The following is a 15,750-nucleotide window of genomic DNA, read 5'->3' on the forward strand; positions in this document are numbered from 1 at the left end:
CATCCTGAGCCTGTCGCAAGTCATATACTTGACTAGCACTGTGCGTGTGTTATTGTGAAGTTTGTGCCGTGCGTAGTCTGGGTATCATCCGTTTTTATAGAGCGGTCCAGCCTCGACTCCAGGGGCGCGTGCTCGTTCCTTACACTAACCCCTGGCTGTGATGATGACGTAAATGACGGGGGGGGGGGGCACTCCCCCCCCCCGGAAAAGCAAAAACAAAAAAAGGCGCGAAGTCATAGTGGTGTAAATTTAATGGGTTGGGGGGAGCAAAATGTCCCTGCCCCCCTCTAAAACTGATAAATCGAGAATGTGTTGAGAAAAACAGGCATTTTGTGGGCAAAAATATGTTTTGTCACCCTCTAGAAAAAATCTTGGCGACGCCCACACAATATTTAACCTCCACCCCCACTGGCTGCCCCCTCCTCTCCTCTGTAGTGAGAACGATGGATACGACGTTGTATAGGCCAAAATTGACTTGGGACTTGACTTGACTTGACTTGTGAACAATTGACTCGAGAATTCACCTGACTTGGGAAAAAAAATGACTTGGTTACAACTCTGACGCGCACCCCCACACTCATTAAAGTCACGGGTCATAGTACTGGCCAGGAACCCGGGTCACATTAAGATCCATTCAACCATTCATTCATTCATTCACTCATTCTTTTTTCTTCCTTTTGCAGAAATCTTGAAGGAAACCAGCTTACTTTTCTCCCAAATAACATGTTTGAAAATTCGACAAAAGTCGGAATGTTGTAAGTGTACTTCAATGCCCCCTTTTTAAAACAAAAAAGAAGAGTTTATTTTATCGGATCTAGGCTGTTGTTAGAATATGGCTATTGCTTCAGACTATCAGAGACAAAAAAGTGTGCGAATTCTCTGAAATACCCAAAACACAATGAATTTCGATTCGGCGTTGTTTAATATCAATATATAGTAACATTATGATGCACATAGCAATACGTCTGGGATAGCACATAACATAGCCCATTTTGGGATACATAAAACATAATCAAAAATATACAACACATAAAATATATCAACAAGACCTAAAACACCAGAAAGAAAACAAAAATATTGGCAAAAAACATTGTTGATAATAATTTTTGATCATCGATTTTAGTAAACTTTCGCAGAACAAAATCGACTCACGAGGCCTTCCAGAGGATGCGTTTCACAACATTACAATGTATACTCTGTAAGTGTATCAACGTATCAGATATTTTTAAAATAAAGACTCTAATGAGGTATGTTTTCTAGATATTCTGAAAAGCAAAGTAACCGTCGGCATTATGACGATGATGCTTACGTTACATTGACATTGCAAACAAAGTGTTGTTTATGATTTGACGAATTTCTTTGCAACCCGAGTGGACGGCATTGGAAACTTTTTCAACGAAAATGTAGTTTAACGTGTGAATGATGTTTTTTAAATACTCGTCTGTATAAAATGTAGTAAATCAGCTTTTACTCTATCCTTTATTGAATGCTCTGAATTATTTAGAGCGGGTTCAATAATGTAATGCTGACGCCAGTTTCTTACTTTAGTTATTTATGTTTGCTTTTAGGGATTTGTCGTCCAATCGACTGACTTATATTCCAACTGGACTTTTCCGGTCGCAGACTGGGCTCCGATATCTCTACTTACAGCGGAACCAAATCAGTGTCCTGCATGATAAGGTGTTTGCGGGACTTCGCTCGCTGAAAGAACTGTAAGTCAAGTTCGTCCTTCAATATACCTTATCCACAAGGAAGCCGTTTTTGATCGGGTTCCCTGAATATATTTTATAGATTGTAAACTGTTGAATACGATGATGCCAGACTATAGTTATGCGTTCCAAGCCTCACTTTTTTGAAATGTGGTTTAAAACACTAGGGTATGGTTAATCACAAATTCTAAATTATTAATCGGAGCAAACTGGTATTTAATATTAATTCATGTCATTACTTTCATTTATATTCGCAAGTTCCAAAAATGAAGATTTTACCTGGCTAATACCTTACCAAACTATACGTCGCCGTATGCCGTGACGTCACTATCGGCTCGTTGCTATAGCGACTGTTCCCGTCAAGGCAGTTCTTGTGGCGATTGTTTTTGTTCATTCCTGAATAAATCCCCGTCATCTGATTGTTAATCACGTCACTGACTAGTATTTATGACGAGTATTTATTCAGGTGTTGTTTTGAAACAAAAAGTTTGAAACAAGTGCAAAAGAAAAATACTAAATTCGTATGAAATGTTCGGCTTTGCCTCATTGAACATCCATGTGTCACCCCATCTGATTCGCCATGTTGAATGGTACATCCACCTGTCATCCTTACCAAAATCCTTGAAAATAAAACATCAAATACACAATATACATTCATTTACTATCGCTGTATCGAAACATGACACAGAAAGAAATGATACTATCCAGGAGTTATAACGAGGTTGGCAGTTTCGAGGGAATCATTGCAAGATGCGTAAACACTCACTTTGTGTTTTCCAAGTGATCTGAACTAGGGATCTGGATCAAAGGAGTTTACGGTATTGTTTTTTTTTCATAAATGAACACATTCCCATCGAAACACCGAATCATTCCTGAATGGCTTTACCGCCTATGGGGAAAAATGCGGTCTGCTCTGGCAAGTGTAACGTACAGGTGTATTAGGTATCAGGTATTCGTAATGTTTAAATTGTTTTGCATACGCGTCCACTGCCTTTTCGTATTCAACTGTTTGAACCTAGCTTTAAATAGAACATTACATAAAATAAACAAAATTGTTGGCAAAGGGCAAAAATCCAATATCAAAAAGCTTGATAGCTTTTAAACTTCGACTTGACTAGTTGGGCCCAATTTCATAGCACTGCTTAACAGCTGTTTTTCTGCTAACCGAGCCTCCCTCTATTTCATAGACACCGTAAAAAGTAAGAACAGCAGAAGCACGCTTAACGCCTGAGGAACGTTAAATCAGTGACGCAACAATATAATTCTCCACGGGCGCGCAACCGCTAGCACATCCGCGCCAAGAATTTCTGCTGCAGTAAGCACAACTTGTTCTGCCTACTGTTAAGCAGTTCTATGAACTTGGGCTCAGTAGGCCTATTCAACATTTAAATTCCAATATTTTCCATTTTAGGATGATATTTGACAACCCAATCACCGAGTTAGTGGACTGGCTGTTTTATGAGACCAAACTGACACACCTGTGAGTATACACATCTTGTCATCTTGACATCTAAACATCGGGAATCGTTATTTGTAGATCAAACTTGAAAAAGCAAAGCTTTGAAATATTTTCAAATAGACGATACACATGGGTGTACAGAAACAAAGACACACACGTTTGTTTATGGTGAAAATCGAGGATTTTCTTTTCCTTTGTTTGTACCCTAGCTTTTTTGCAACAGCTCTCATTGGTTTTGTACACGTTTATTAGTCGAGGTCGTCCTCGATTTGGTTCCTTTTCATCATCGATTCACCGATGATGTTGCACGTGTGTGTCCTCGATTTACACCATACACAAACTTAAAGCTTCATTTATCTTGAACACCAGTGTTTTTCCCAATGCACTACCTTCTACACAAATTAATTAAAGCAATTCTTGATTATTTGAATATTAGGTACATATTCCAGACTCAACTTTCGTCGATAGGGGAGCGGCCATTTGCGACAATGAACCACACTCTGCAACATTTGTGAGTATTAAAGCTCCAGCCTTCCAACCTTACGATGTCAATCGGGCAGATGAATATTTTCTGAGACATTCCCTGATTAGAAAGACATTAAATTGAAGTATGTATTACGTTTTTTCAGATCAATATACGACAGTCACTTGAAGAACGTTTCCAATTCTGTCTGGCAGGATCTGGGTAACTCCTGTTACGTGTAAGTCAATTTCAAGTTTCTGCTCAAGAAAAGACAGTCTTGGAATAATATAACTTTCTCCTTGCTCGATAACCTTAGTATGACGTCTTCAGAACTATAGACTCCCACTAGTTCCCAGCAAGACAAACAATTGGTAGGTTCAAAACAACTTTAGGTCAAAGGTCCAACGGACTAAATAATGATCGTATTTATAGAAGTTTAAGTTAGGCTGTTGGGTTTAATCGGGTGTTTTGATAGATTTTTAAGATATATTTATTTCTTTAAGCCAACAGCAAATAATCACCAATTACAGGCCGAGTAAAAACATTCAACAAATAATTGTTACAACATAAATTTAAGATAAAAATACAATTTATATCGTTTCAAAAAACGCCCAAGTGGGCGCCTTTACCAGCCCATCTTTTTAGCGTCTTATGACCTCATCTAAAGTAAAAAAAAAAAAATGCTTCCATTAACAAGTTGTCATATAAACGTGTGCAAAACACAAATAAACACTTCAAAATGCATTGGTCCATGAAGCAGCCGTTACATGCGGCTCAAAAGTAAACATAAAACAGTATTAAAACCAGACACTCGAGAAGCCGTACAGATGCAATCGGCACGTCCCGTTTCGACAGATCGTATTCCTGTTTTTCCCTCTTCAGAGCAATCGAGAACATTTTGGAGTTTGCACCAGTCACAAACAGAACTGACCTCAAAATGTGAGTATTACAATTAGGAACAGCTTTTGTTTTTGATAAGATATATTTCCCCACTTTTTTTCCTATATGTTTTGTACACGTTTTCATTTTAACAATTCTTTAGGACTTCAATTAATCCAATCACTTTGTATATTTAAAACATTCATTTATATAACTATAATTATATCTTTCGAAGATGTTGTGTCATCATCACGTCATCAGGGGTCATGTTACAATTTTTTTTGTTTACAGTCTTATAGAACTATTGAAGCGATTGATCTTAAAGTTGGTACATATGTTGAACGGAAGATGTTTTTAGATCAAAATTGATTTGACGTCATGATGACGTCATGATATGTTATGTATTCACCAATTTTTGACAAATGTGTGACGTCATCATAACGACATTGAAATGTGATTATGTTTTAAAACACATAAGGGAATGCCCGATCTTTATGAAACTTGCCGGGTAGGTAGGCATTGATAATGGTATTCAAAATCTAATATGAAGTCATGGTGACGTTATCCAATGTTTTTTTTATCAAATGCTTTTAAATTTAATATTTCTTTTCTGATTTCAAAATTTGACATGAAATATATTGTTCACTTCAAACTTCAACACAAACTGCATCACATACTTAGACCACATTCTGAAGTTGTATGCTGAATCATGACGTCGTGTTGACGTCATCAGGAGCCCAGAAAGTTACATTTTCTGCATGCAATATCTCCTGACTTACATGTGTTATATGAGAAAATTGAGGTTTCGTCATGATGACGTCATCACAAAGTAATATTTGAATAATTGCCTATTAACATTTGTTTCAAGATATCTACTTAACAAAACAACATATTTGGATGATAAGTATGCTATAGAAAATATTGTTAAACTGACTTGTTTCACGTTTTGGGCTTGAAGATGCTGGAAAAACCAAAAAAAAAAACCAACAACCATGTTCTTGTAGTCTGGTTCCCTGAACCCACTTAAGATGAAACGGAGCAATTAATACACATTGGGGAATTGCAAGGTCATAGAATCAGTTTAGCACTGGCTTGTACCCTTCACAGCTGTGTTATCAATTGCAAAGAAAAGTCAGAATAACTAAACATAAAAAAATTAAGAATAGTTTATGAAAAAAGCCAGTTTTCTCCAACGCTTGTCGGCCGACCAGCGTTGGAAAAATACAGTTTTTCTTGAAAATGTCAGCACACCAGGAGCCACGATTTTAAAGGACGCTTCAGACTGTCAGTCCCTAACAATCCAGTAAGGAATTTTGTGATAATTTGATCATTTCGTTTTTTGATGTTTGCAATTGTTGTATCTTCCCTTTAAAAGAGTGTACGTGTACTACTGTGGTTTCATTTGCCGGTTTTGCAAGAAAATGCGTCTAGTATTTGTTTAGATGTCTATGCTCCAATCTGGTCACTCAAAAACCGATAATGATGCTAACCGACTCTTTTTACGGTTGCTTTCTCAGCGAATTGGTTGGTGATGGATTCGCCCAGCCAATACTGGTGTCGAGAGGCGTGTCCTTGATATTAAGCAAGTCGGGATTTAGGTGTGGCAAAACTGCTAATCAGCATAGGTGCACGCCCTGTCCACAGGGCACGTACGGAGCCTTTTGGAGTGAAAACAATTGTTTGGACTGCCCGCCAGGTAAAACAACCCATAAGGACAGACAAGTTCAAATTAAAAAAAACCCATTATAACACAGCATCAAGGAGACTGCAAATGTTCTGATCCTTGTAAGCCATAGGAGAAAATGGGGAACGTCATCGCAGCGAATTGTGTTTAGACTTACCAAGTTCACTATAGACAAAAGCAGTGGGGTAAATCCGTGCCGGCGGGGGATGACCAAAAGCCTTTGTTACAACTGATAATGTAGTAACCAACGGATAACGTATCAACAACCGATAATGTATCACAAATTGACCAATATTGTATCACTAACCGATAATGTAGCAAAAATTGACTGATAGTCTAGTAAAATTTGTATCCGATAATGTATCATGTGTCGACGGATAATGTAACTACAAAATAACTGTATCCGATAATGTATCACCACGGAACGGATACTGTATCAACCGATAAAGTATCAAAAAATCAATCGATAAGGAAAAGGTGTACACAAATGTTCGTTTTATGTCCTGTATATCCCGCACCACTTTTTGACCGGGGAGGGGGGTCTGGACTATTGGATCACCCCCCCCCCCCCATTATTTCGTATTTAGAGAAAAAGGGCAGATTTTGAGGTATTCCAAAAAAATTCCAACCACCGAAAAGTATAAAATAGTACTGAGAAAGGGAGAAAGAGTACAAAAAGCTGGAAATGCGCTGATACATCTGTATCATGAACAGGGCCCCCAATGTCATGTGGTCTCCAGCAAGCCCCCCCCCCCCTCTCAGTTTTTGATTAATATACCATGGAGCTATGGGCTTCGTGCACAAGTGCCGCTTCAACGGCCAGAAACGGAGAGTTGGGGGAGGACCTAGACTGGTTCCCGGTCCATCCACTGCGTATGTTGAATGATGCAAAGTTATTGGGGGAGGGAATAGTCTGGGAGACCATTGCAAGTTAAATTGAACGTATGCGCGCGCCGACGTTGCTTGACGATCATGCGACGACGCTGCGGCTAATAGCCTTGGCACATTCTGGACGTGGTGTGGAACTTTGCGCGCGAACCAGTACAGTAAAGTACGCGCTCATGCTGTGTCCCGTCCATTGATCTCCATACGTTCGCTTGTACCCCCCGCCCTGCTGATGAGCTTCACAATATCTTGTGAAGGAAGTGGCCTATGGCCTATGTATAAAGCACTGGCTGCAGCTGTTTAAGACCGCAGTTAGCCAATGTGCGCAAATGCTATCCGAAAACTTCCCATTAAAATGCACTCGTTCCATACAGGCAGGATGTGATTTCTATTTCCTTGCGGACCATGTGGACAAAATTCTGAGCGTCGCATTATGCCATCCAACCGTTCGTGATTCGAAATGGAACCTGTGACGGGAATTATAAATTTACAACACAGATTAGTTTTACAGAACTTCCTACATTATTACGCTTTTCAATGAAAAAAACATCTCTAAACTGTAACAAAAGAGTAACGAATCAGTCTTAACGGCCTTTTCAAACCTTGCAGAGTCATGACCTTGATGACGCGCAGGTCACTGGTCACACAAAATCCAACCATACAGAGCGTGAATTCATCAGATATTACAGCGTTCTGTTTGCAGGGCGAACTCCATACGGAGATCAGTGGTCCCGTACGTCCATGGTGCTCTCAAAAGTGGTAAAACGCGCCCTCTTGGTTGGAGCACGGAGAAAAAACTTGTAGTCTGGTTCCCAGACCTGACAATTATTCCCGACGCTCACGTCTTAAATTGTAGGTCAGGCAGCCTCCGTGGCTAAAAATAAACATGACGACATTAATGGCCCTTTTTCAAAGCGCGGCTTCGTTTCCGATTTCGCTTTATCAGTTGTAGCTTTTAATGTTCTGATAAAATCTTTAAATAAATCACTTGCTTCGTAATATCATACAGTTATGATAATACAGTTTGATGTTTTTGTAAGATAACATTGAGTAATGTTGATCTGGAATCTTCAAAATTACGGAACCAAATAGAACTGTTAGCAGGCGGAGCCGAATGAAGACCGAGTTTTGGAAAATCTCGGTAACGGTCGTCAAATTCAAAATTGTACATGACCCAGCAAAAAGTTCGCCCGTACGATCCGAGTATATTTGATGCACAAAATCGTCGTTGAATTTCAAGTTTTCTAAATGAAAACAATGAATATTAATTATCAACTCATTTAAAATAAAATTAGTAAGCAATTAGCAGTTAATTAAACCTATATTATATACTCGGAAATACTCGGACGCTATCCGAATGTCGACGAAACGACTTCGACAAACTTTGGAAATTTTCGGAAAAGGGAGGAATTCCTCCCGTTTTAGTCACGTGACGTAAATTGTAATACATTGTATTACCGGAGGCTACCGGACCTAAGATTCATCAGGAATAGTCGGAATCTTTTGGTCCGTCTGGGAACCAGACTAAAGAACTTGTCCACATTTCGGCGCGGATGTGCGAATGCAGTGACCCCCCCCCCAACCCGACATCAAAAGCTGGATACGCCACTAGTCTAGGCCCACTTGGAAGTAGAGCGTCTCCAAACCAGAGCAACTCCCTCCCAAATTAAAAAAAAAAATCTTAATGATAAACTATCCCGAGTGGGGACTCATCATAGTAAAGGCACTTATTAGACTTATTTCCACCTTTTCCAAATATACTGATACAATATCGGTTGATTTTTGATACATTATCGGTTGATACAGTATCCGTTCCGAGGTGATACATTATCGGATACAGTTATTTTGTAGTTACATTATCCGTCGACACGTGATACATTATCGGATACAAATTTTACTACACTATCAGTCAATTGTTGCTACATTATTGGTCAGTGATACAATATTGGTCAATTTGTGATACATTATCGGTTGGTGATACATTATCCATTGGTTACTACATTATCAATTGTAACAGCCTTCAATAGAGACTGAGAGTAAAAGGTCACGCGGCAAGCTTCCGGATCCCGCACGCGGCCCGCCTATGAGCATGTAACACTGGGCTGCCCTTTCACCTGCTGTGATTTATAATCGTAATCATCCCAAAAACATTCATGTTGGAATTTTATCTTGGTATTCCTCAAGGAAAATTGTTAAGAAATAACATCGAGATGGGTTAAAACGAATTTTACTTACCACCTTTCACATCCGAAATTTTCGTTCCTAGGTCTCCAGTACTTGCGTGAGAACGAAAATGTATAAGGACTAGAAGATTTACCTACTTACAGCTGATGGGTTCTAGATTAGTCGGGTTGGTTTGAATGCAGTCCTTATCAACAGTGATAACCTTGGTCGAGGCGTTCGTCATTAATCGTCCGTACGCGGTGTTACGATCGGCGGCATATCCTCGTTATGCAGTGCATTATACAGCGCAAACAGCGACCTCATGCGGCTACTATTTAATGCAAATCATTTGGATCCAGACGAACGCCTTGTTCCAATCGACCGTATCAATTATTTGATACAATGTCATTTTGCAAGCTATTTTTTTCTATTCGAAGGCTAGGCAGCCGGAAGCGAGCCAGCAGGTGGTGGGATTTCAAGCTCTATTGCCCAGTCATGTAAAGTTGAAAAAAGGGAGGGGGCGGGGCATCTTGACACCCCATGGAACTGGGGGGGGGGGGCTTTTCATGATACAACATGTACACCTTTAATGCAAACTGGCACGCGTTCAATACATCGAGATGGTGCGCTGTTCGTTTTCCGTGTTTAGTGTTATTTAATACATTTGGCCGGTTGGAAAGTTCAAAAGTATTTTTTGTTTGTTTCTCACCACAAACAATTAAATATGGGGGGTGGATGATCCAATGGCTCATCCCGGTTGAAATATCCCTTGGGGGTATATCCTTCTTGTATTTTTGTCATATCGTTTAACCGATTTTTTCTCGAATTTTCGTTTTGTCTCGGCAATTCAGGTGGCTTTTACCAAACCAAGGCGGGGCAAGTGGTTGACTCATCTCAAGCTATCAACTGTCAACGATGCAACAATGGCACCTATGTCACGCCCCAGGCGCACCCTGGTATCAGTCCTGCGAATTGCACGGTGTGTCCTACGGGTACCAATAAGAGCCTTCACGCTGGCTTCCGCGCATGTCCATGTCTGGATGGTTTCTACCGTACTGACCGGTTCGGTGAATGCCATCCGTGTCCAACCGAGGGAGTCAACTGCTCAGAAGAGTACCAACACCTCCTGCCTGGCTTCTGGTGGACCTGGGACTGGGGTTTATCGGATGACAACTACATTTCCTACGAGCGATTTGTCACAAATGTGTGCACTGAAGATTCCAGATATGACAACACAAGCAATTTCCGGTTTGGGGGTGTGTTACCCAAAGTGCATAAATGTCCTCGCAATGAGTCGTGCGTGAATGCTGTTCTGGGTGGTATCAATGCAACATGTAAGAAAGGTTATACGGGGTGGCTTTGCTCCCAATGCAGTCCGTACTATTACTCTTGGTTCGATCAATGCTTCGACTGTCCCAAATGGTGGTGGTTCTTGCTTGAAGCCATTGCTGTATGCGTGGCCATTGTTCTGATTGTCATCATCATAGCTTGGCAGGCGCGCAAAGTCCGAAGAAACGGTCGGTCTGCCGTCAGCCTGCTGCTTGCTCGAGGGAAGATCCTACTGGGTTTTTACCAGGTCATGGGGGAGATAATCTCAGCGCTGGATGAAATTGCATGGCCGAAGACATTAACAAGTGTTGGTTCTTTCTTTAGACTGTTGGAAGTGGACATCGTGCGGATGTTTATCAGTCCCAGATGTTATGTCCCCAACTTCACGTATCCTAATATTTACATTGAGTTCTTGGCAGGTATCATTTTTGTGGCGTTTGTTCTTCTTGGTGGCTGGTGTTTTTACGGCTCCAAGAAGTGTTACCTGAAAGCAAAGAAAATTCCGCGTGCGGAACAAAACGCTCTAATGTTGCAGACCAAGCAGAGGTGTTACTTGTTTGTGGTGATACTGCTCTTTATTTCCTACCCCAGCCTGTCTAGTGTTATTCTCACATTATTGCCCTCTGGGTGTCACCTCTTCTACATGGACGAAAAAGACACCCTCAGTGTGACCAGACTTCGAACCAATTACTCGATCGATTGCCAAACAGAGCAGCATGTTCAGTTCACCTACGCAGCTGAGGCCTCCCTCTTCTACGTTGTTGGGTTTCCTTTGGTGTTGTTTCTCCTCTTGTGGTGGAACATCAGAAAACGGAAGAAGACCGGGGCTGTCGCTGGTAGACAGGAAAGTGAGGATCAGCCTTTGCTCGATGCGGGTAGTCGATGTCGTTTGGATGCCGGTCGTGTCGCCAGTTACATAAACAACGTGCCTGATGAGACAGATGACGAACTTTTCCTACACTCGGAACCAAGCCATGCTGAATTCAATTGGGAGAGTTTCTTGTGCGAGAATTACAAGCCAAATTTCTGGTACTGGGAAATTCTGGAGCTGGCCCGCAAGATCGTCCAGACGCTTTTTGTGCTTCTGTACGGGCCTGACGATCATTTTACCATGTTCGCCACCATAGTCATTTCGGTGGGCTTTCTGCTCCTGCACGCTTACGTCAAACCCATGAAGGATGCTGCCGAGCATCGTCTGCAGATGTGCTCGCTTGGTACCATCTTCCTGAACCTGTTGGCTGCGACGCTGCTTCTGTTGCCGAGCGAGGATGCTCAATCCAGCAAGAAAAGGAAGGAATTCCTTTCTGTTTTTCTTGTGCTGATGAACCTCAGTATCATCGTTTTTGTCATCGGTAAGAATTTCTTTCCATCTACCTGTTGCATCTCAACGGCCTTGCAGCTGACGCAAGGATTCTCAGTATATTAAACAAAAAATGACTTTTTGTTTGGCATTGAATTTTGGTTCTAAGGCCTTGTAGCTTTTAAAATCAGAATATGATAAAAATACGTTCTGGCAACTAGGTACACGAAAACTGATTGCGTTCTCTCTGCTTTCATCGCTATAGCTAGCTTGGTCTGGACCAGTGTGAAGGCCTTATGGCGTCATGGGTGCTTGCGTCGCTTAGGATCGTGCATCGCTGGGGAGTGGAGCTGGTGTTGTAGACCTCGTCATCGTGGGCAAGAGGTGAATAACCATCTTTACGATGACAGCGACGAACAGGACTCAACCACCATGACAGTTAACTTTGAATAATAGACCCCAGAACAGTTGGATAGTAATGCCTCAGAACAGTGTTGCTCATGATGACGGGCAGACGGGGTAAAAGTTTTGTTTTGGAACTAGTTTGCCTGGTATCATCGCTGTAAATTGTGACAGGGCTATAATGAGCGGAACTACGCTGATCATGATTTCATTTTACAAGTTTTGTAATTTGATAAAACAGTGATAAAAACAAACAAACAAACAAACACCCCAACACCCCTAACAAACAAACAAACAACACAAGAAAATTTAAATTAACGTATCTTCATACCCAGAAGCAAATGGTATAGATTTATAAGTAAACCTTATGGTCTGATTGCTGTGACTAGAATTTTTGTTCTGAAGGGTAGGCATTGATATGGAGTGAATGATTAATTTGAGGAGTAGGCCTATAATATCTGTAAATATTGGTGTAATAGTTCAGTCTTTACATTATGTAAACGCCATTTCTATGGGTGCATTTTTAAACTGTTGTTTTATATGTTTATGTAATCAATGTTGTCATGTAAATTCAACTTCCAGTGTTGGGGCTGAAACAATTTGCAGATTTTAATTTACCACGTAAGAAATTGGACTAACAGATTTAGCTCAGTTCTGTGGATAAACTGTCCTGGGACAACACAAGCACCCCAACATCAGCGAATTAAGCCCCGGCCTGTTTTACTTCAGACTCAATCTGCTAATGCCTATTTAACTGTATGTTTCACTGTTACCTAGATTGTATGTACAACCTCGCTAAGATGCCAAAAACAAGACAATGCAATTACAATATAGAGCGCACACAACAGCAAAATGGCTACTGAACCTTTTAGTAGCCTGGTACACGTATGCACTGGTTTAGCCCTGTCGGCGTTTAATTCGAGATAATCTCATACTTCGAACTTTGAGGAAAGTTGAAACTTTAGTAAGTGATTCAAATGTGACTTCTCGCGCTTACTCGAGCCTGGCCCAAGTAACCGACTCGCCGAGCCGGTTACTTGGGTAAGTATCCCATAAGGCCATGCAATAAACATGAATGCCAACGTGACGTCTGGCAGGCGCCTCAGGCCGTGTCCAAAACGGGCGGGAAAATGTTGCAACCTGACGCCACTTTTTTCTTCATATATCACCTCAATGAAGGTCATTCATTGCAAAAATGAAGATAAGACGTGAATCTGGGACTGACAAAAATTTCCAGTTTTGTTAGGAAATACTTAAAAATGTTCTTGACTCTCCTTAGACTTTGTACACGAACCGCTGAAGTTTCGTCAGGTTGCAACATTCTTTTTTCCGAAACGGGCTTCCAGAGCTATACGGCCACGTCTTTTGTCAGTGCGTCCCTGCGTATTTTTAATGAGTGTGGACCGATACATAGCTCTAGACAGTCGATTGGGATGCAGCCTTTGTCAAGTTAAAGTTAAACTTTCCAGCTCTTGTATATTTAGCTCGACTGCGCATGTCTGTCATTACGCGAGGAGCCAGGAGCGAGTAAGCTGGGGGAAGTAATCGAACGCACTCATTAGCTGCAGGCTGGCCCTGGCCGTGAGCAGCCGAAAAATCTGAAACGTTTCTGCGTGTTCGATATTTAAGCACAATAACGTTGGTGTGTCTGAACCCTGTTAAGATTTTCTTTGATGGAAATTGATGTGAAGGACATTTTAAAAATGTAATCTCTATATAAAAAAATTTAAACGGTTACGCGATCTAACTAGATTAATAGAGAATATAGTTGATAGAAGTAGGTTAATGTTATCGTTTAAAAAAGTAATCAACATATTTTTATAGCCAGATGTCACAAAGTGTATGCGTATCAGTAGACATAAAAGTCTGACTGATTGCTGTGAATATAATTTTTGCTTGCAAGTAGTGGATATCACTGTGGGGCTAATGATTGCTTTGCGGTATACACTATCAGTAAATAGTTCTATTTTTGTCTGATTTGCGTTCTTTTTCTTGTATAAATGTTTTGCATGTTAATTCAATATCCAGGTTTAATTCACAACGTAAAATTGGAATGGCAGATTTAGCTTGAGTGGGTAACAGTGTCTGGCTCGGTACCGGCACCCTTCATAGGCAAAATAAGCCCCGCCCACTGCTTCCTCAGACTCAATCTGCCACTGTTTGTTTGTAGTAATATTTGTAACACTTCGCTCAGATGCTAATAAAACAAGACGACGCAATTATAGTACAGCTGGTCCCCTTGTGCTCGAAATAACATTCAATCCTTTTAGAATGGTCTAGTACAGAAATGGCAGGATTTACCACTTCCATTGGTAAATTACGGGATAAACTTTGGGACAAGGTGAGAATTAAGCAAGTCTAATTCACACGTGACATCCAGTCAGTCTTCGGATAAAAGAGTATTTCTATACTACCCCGCTTTTCGAATTTGTACTGCCGGGGAATTTTTGGATTTGGGTCATCCCCCATCCCACACTGCCCGGCACAAATTTACGCCGCTGGACAAGGGCGTAGCAAGGTCATTTTTGGGAGAAAGAGGGTAAACAATCTTGAAAAGGGTATTCGCACATACGGGGAGGGGGAGGAGAGGGGAGGAGGAGGGGGCGCTCCCCCCCCCCCCCCCAAAAAAAAATAGAGAGACGAGTTGCGAAGTCATGTTGTATTTCATGTGATGCACATTTAACAACATAGGCGTCCGCGGGGATGGCAAACTGGCAATTGGGGTATGGTGGGCAAACGCCCCTCTTCCCACTCTCGAAAAAAATGATAAATTGAAAATATGCTAGAGAAATACAAGGATTTGGGAAATAATATGCTTTGCCCCCTCTATAGAAAAAAATCCTGATGACGCCCATGCATAGAGCCAATTCAATTAATTCAATCAACTATCAATACAATAATCATTACCCTCAATCTCACTACGGCTTACCAGAGTACCGCTGTTGACCTAATGACGTCACGGGTCGCATGGACACATTTCCATGTACCCATTGTTGTTGTTTGTTTCGCTTGAAATCGGATAGTTGCTCACAGAAACCAGTCAATCAATAAATAGGGGAAAAACTGTATTGTGTCTAAATCCTGGGTTTGAATTTTAAAATAAAACATCACCAGGACGTATATACTCAAAACGCACTGACGTTATAGTTTATAGTGGACTATATCGCGGCAAATGGAAAAACCCAACAGTGCGATCACAATGGTTGAGCTAATTATAGGATTCTACGAACCGCAGCAAGAATAGCTCGGGATTTCCATACCTTGCCACACGGTTATCATCTGCAGGGGATTCCCGCTTAGTTAAACTTTAATGGCTAAGGTGTACCGTTAAATGTTGTTGTCCTTAAAATGTTGAGCCGCAGAGGACACAGCGCATACTCAGTACACAAATCTGAATTAAGCTAATAGGGTGTTAACATTCGGGTAGGGTACAGCTTTGTTGTGATGAGTTTTTGAACGGGATTTAAATTGTGTAGT

At 41.0% G+C, this 15,750-nt stretch overlaps 1 protein-coding gene and 1 long non-coding RNA gene across 2 annotated transcripts; both read left to right on the top strand.

Annotated features, from left to right (window-relative positions):
* Positions 1 to 1,574: 1,574 nt before the first annotated feature.
* Positions 1,575 to 3,669, top strand: LOC119731620. The gene is made up of 3 exons (XR_005271475.1): positions 1,575 to 1,712; positions 3,121 to 3,189; positions 3,605 to 3,669. It is a non-coding gene; the product is annotated as an uncharacterized LOC119731620 (long non-coding RNA).
* A 6,193-nt stretch (positions 3,670 to 9,862) lies between these two features.
* LOC119732332 lies at positions 9,863 to 12,348 on the top strand. The gene is made up of 3 exons (XM_038205790.1): positions 9,863 to 9,872; positions 10,094 to 11,923; positions 12,137 to 12,348. Exons 1-3 carry the CDS (start codon positions 9,863 to 9,865, stop codon positions 12,322 to 12,324), a joined length of 2,028 nt encoding a protein of 675 aa, XP_038061718.1. The 3' UTR covers positions 12,325 to 12,348.
* The last annotated feature ends 3,402 nt before the right edge of the window (positions 12,349 to 15,750 follow it).

This window comes from Patiria miniata, unplaced genomic scaffold (assembly GCF_015706575.1).
Source record: "Patiria miniata isolate m_02_andy unplaced genomic scaffold, ASM1570657v1 HiC_scaffold_24, whole genome shotgun sequence".
In the NCBI taxonomy this organism is placed as follows: Eukaryota; Metazoa; Echinodermata; class Asteroidea; order Valvatida; family Asterinidae; genus Patiria; species Patiria miniata.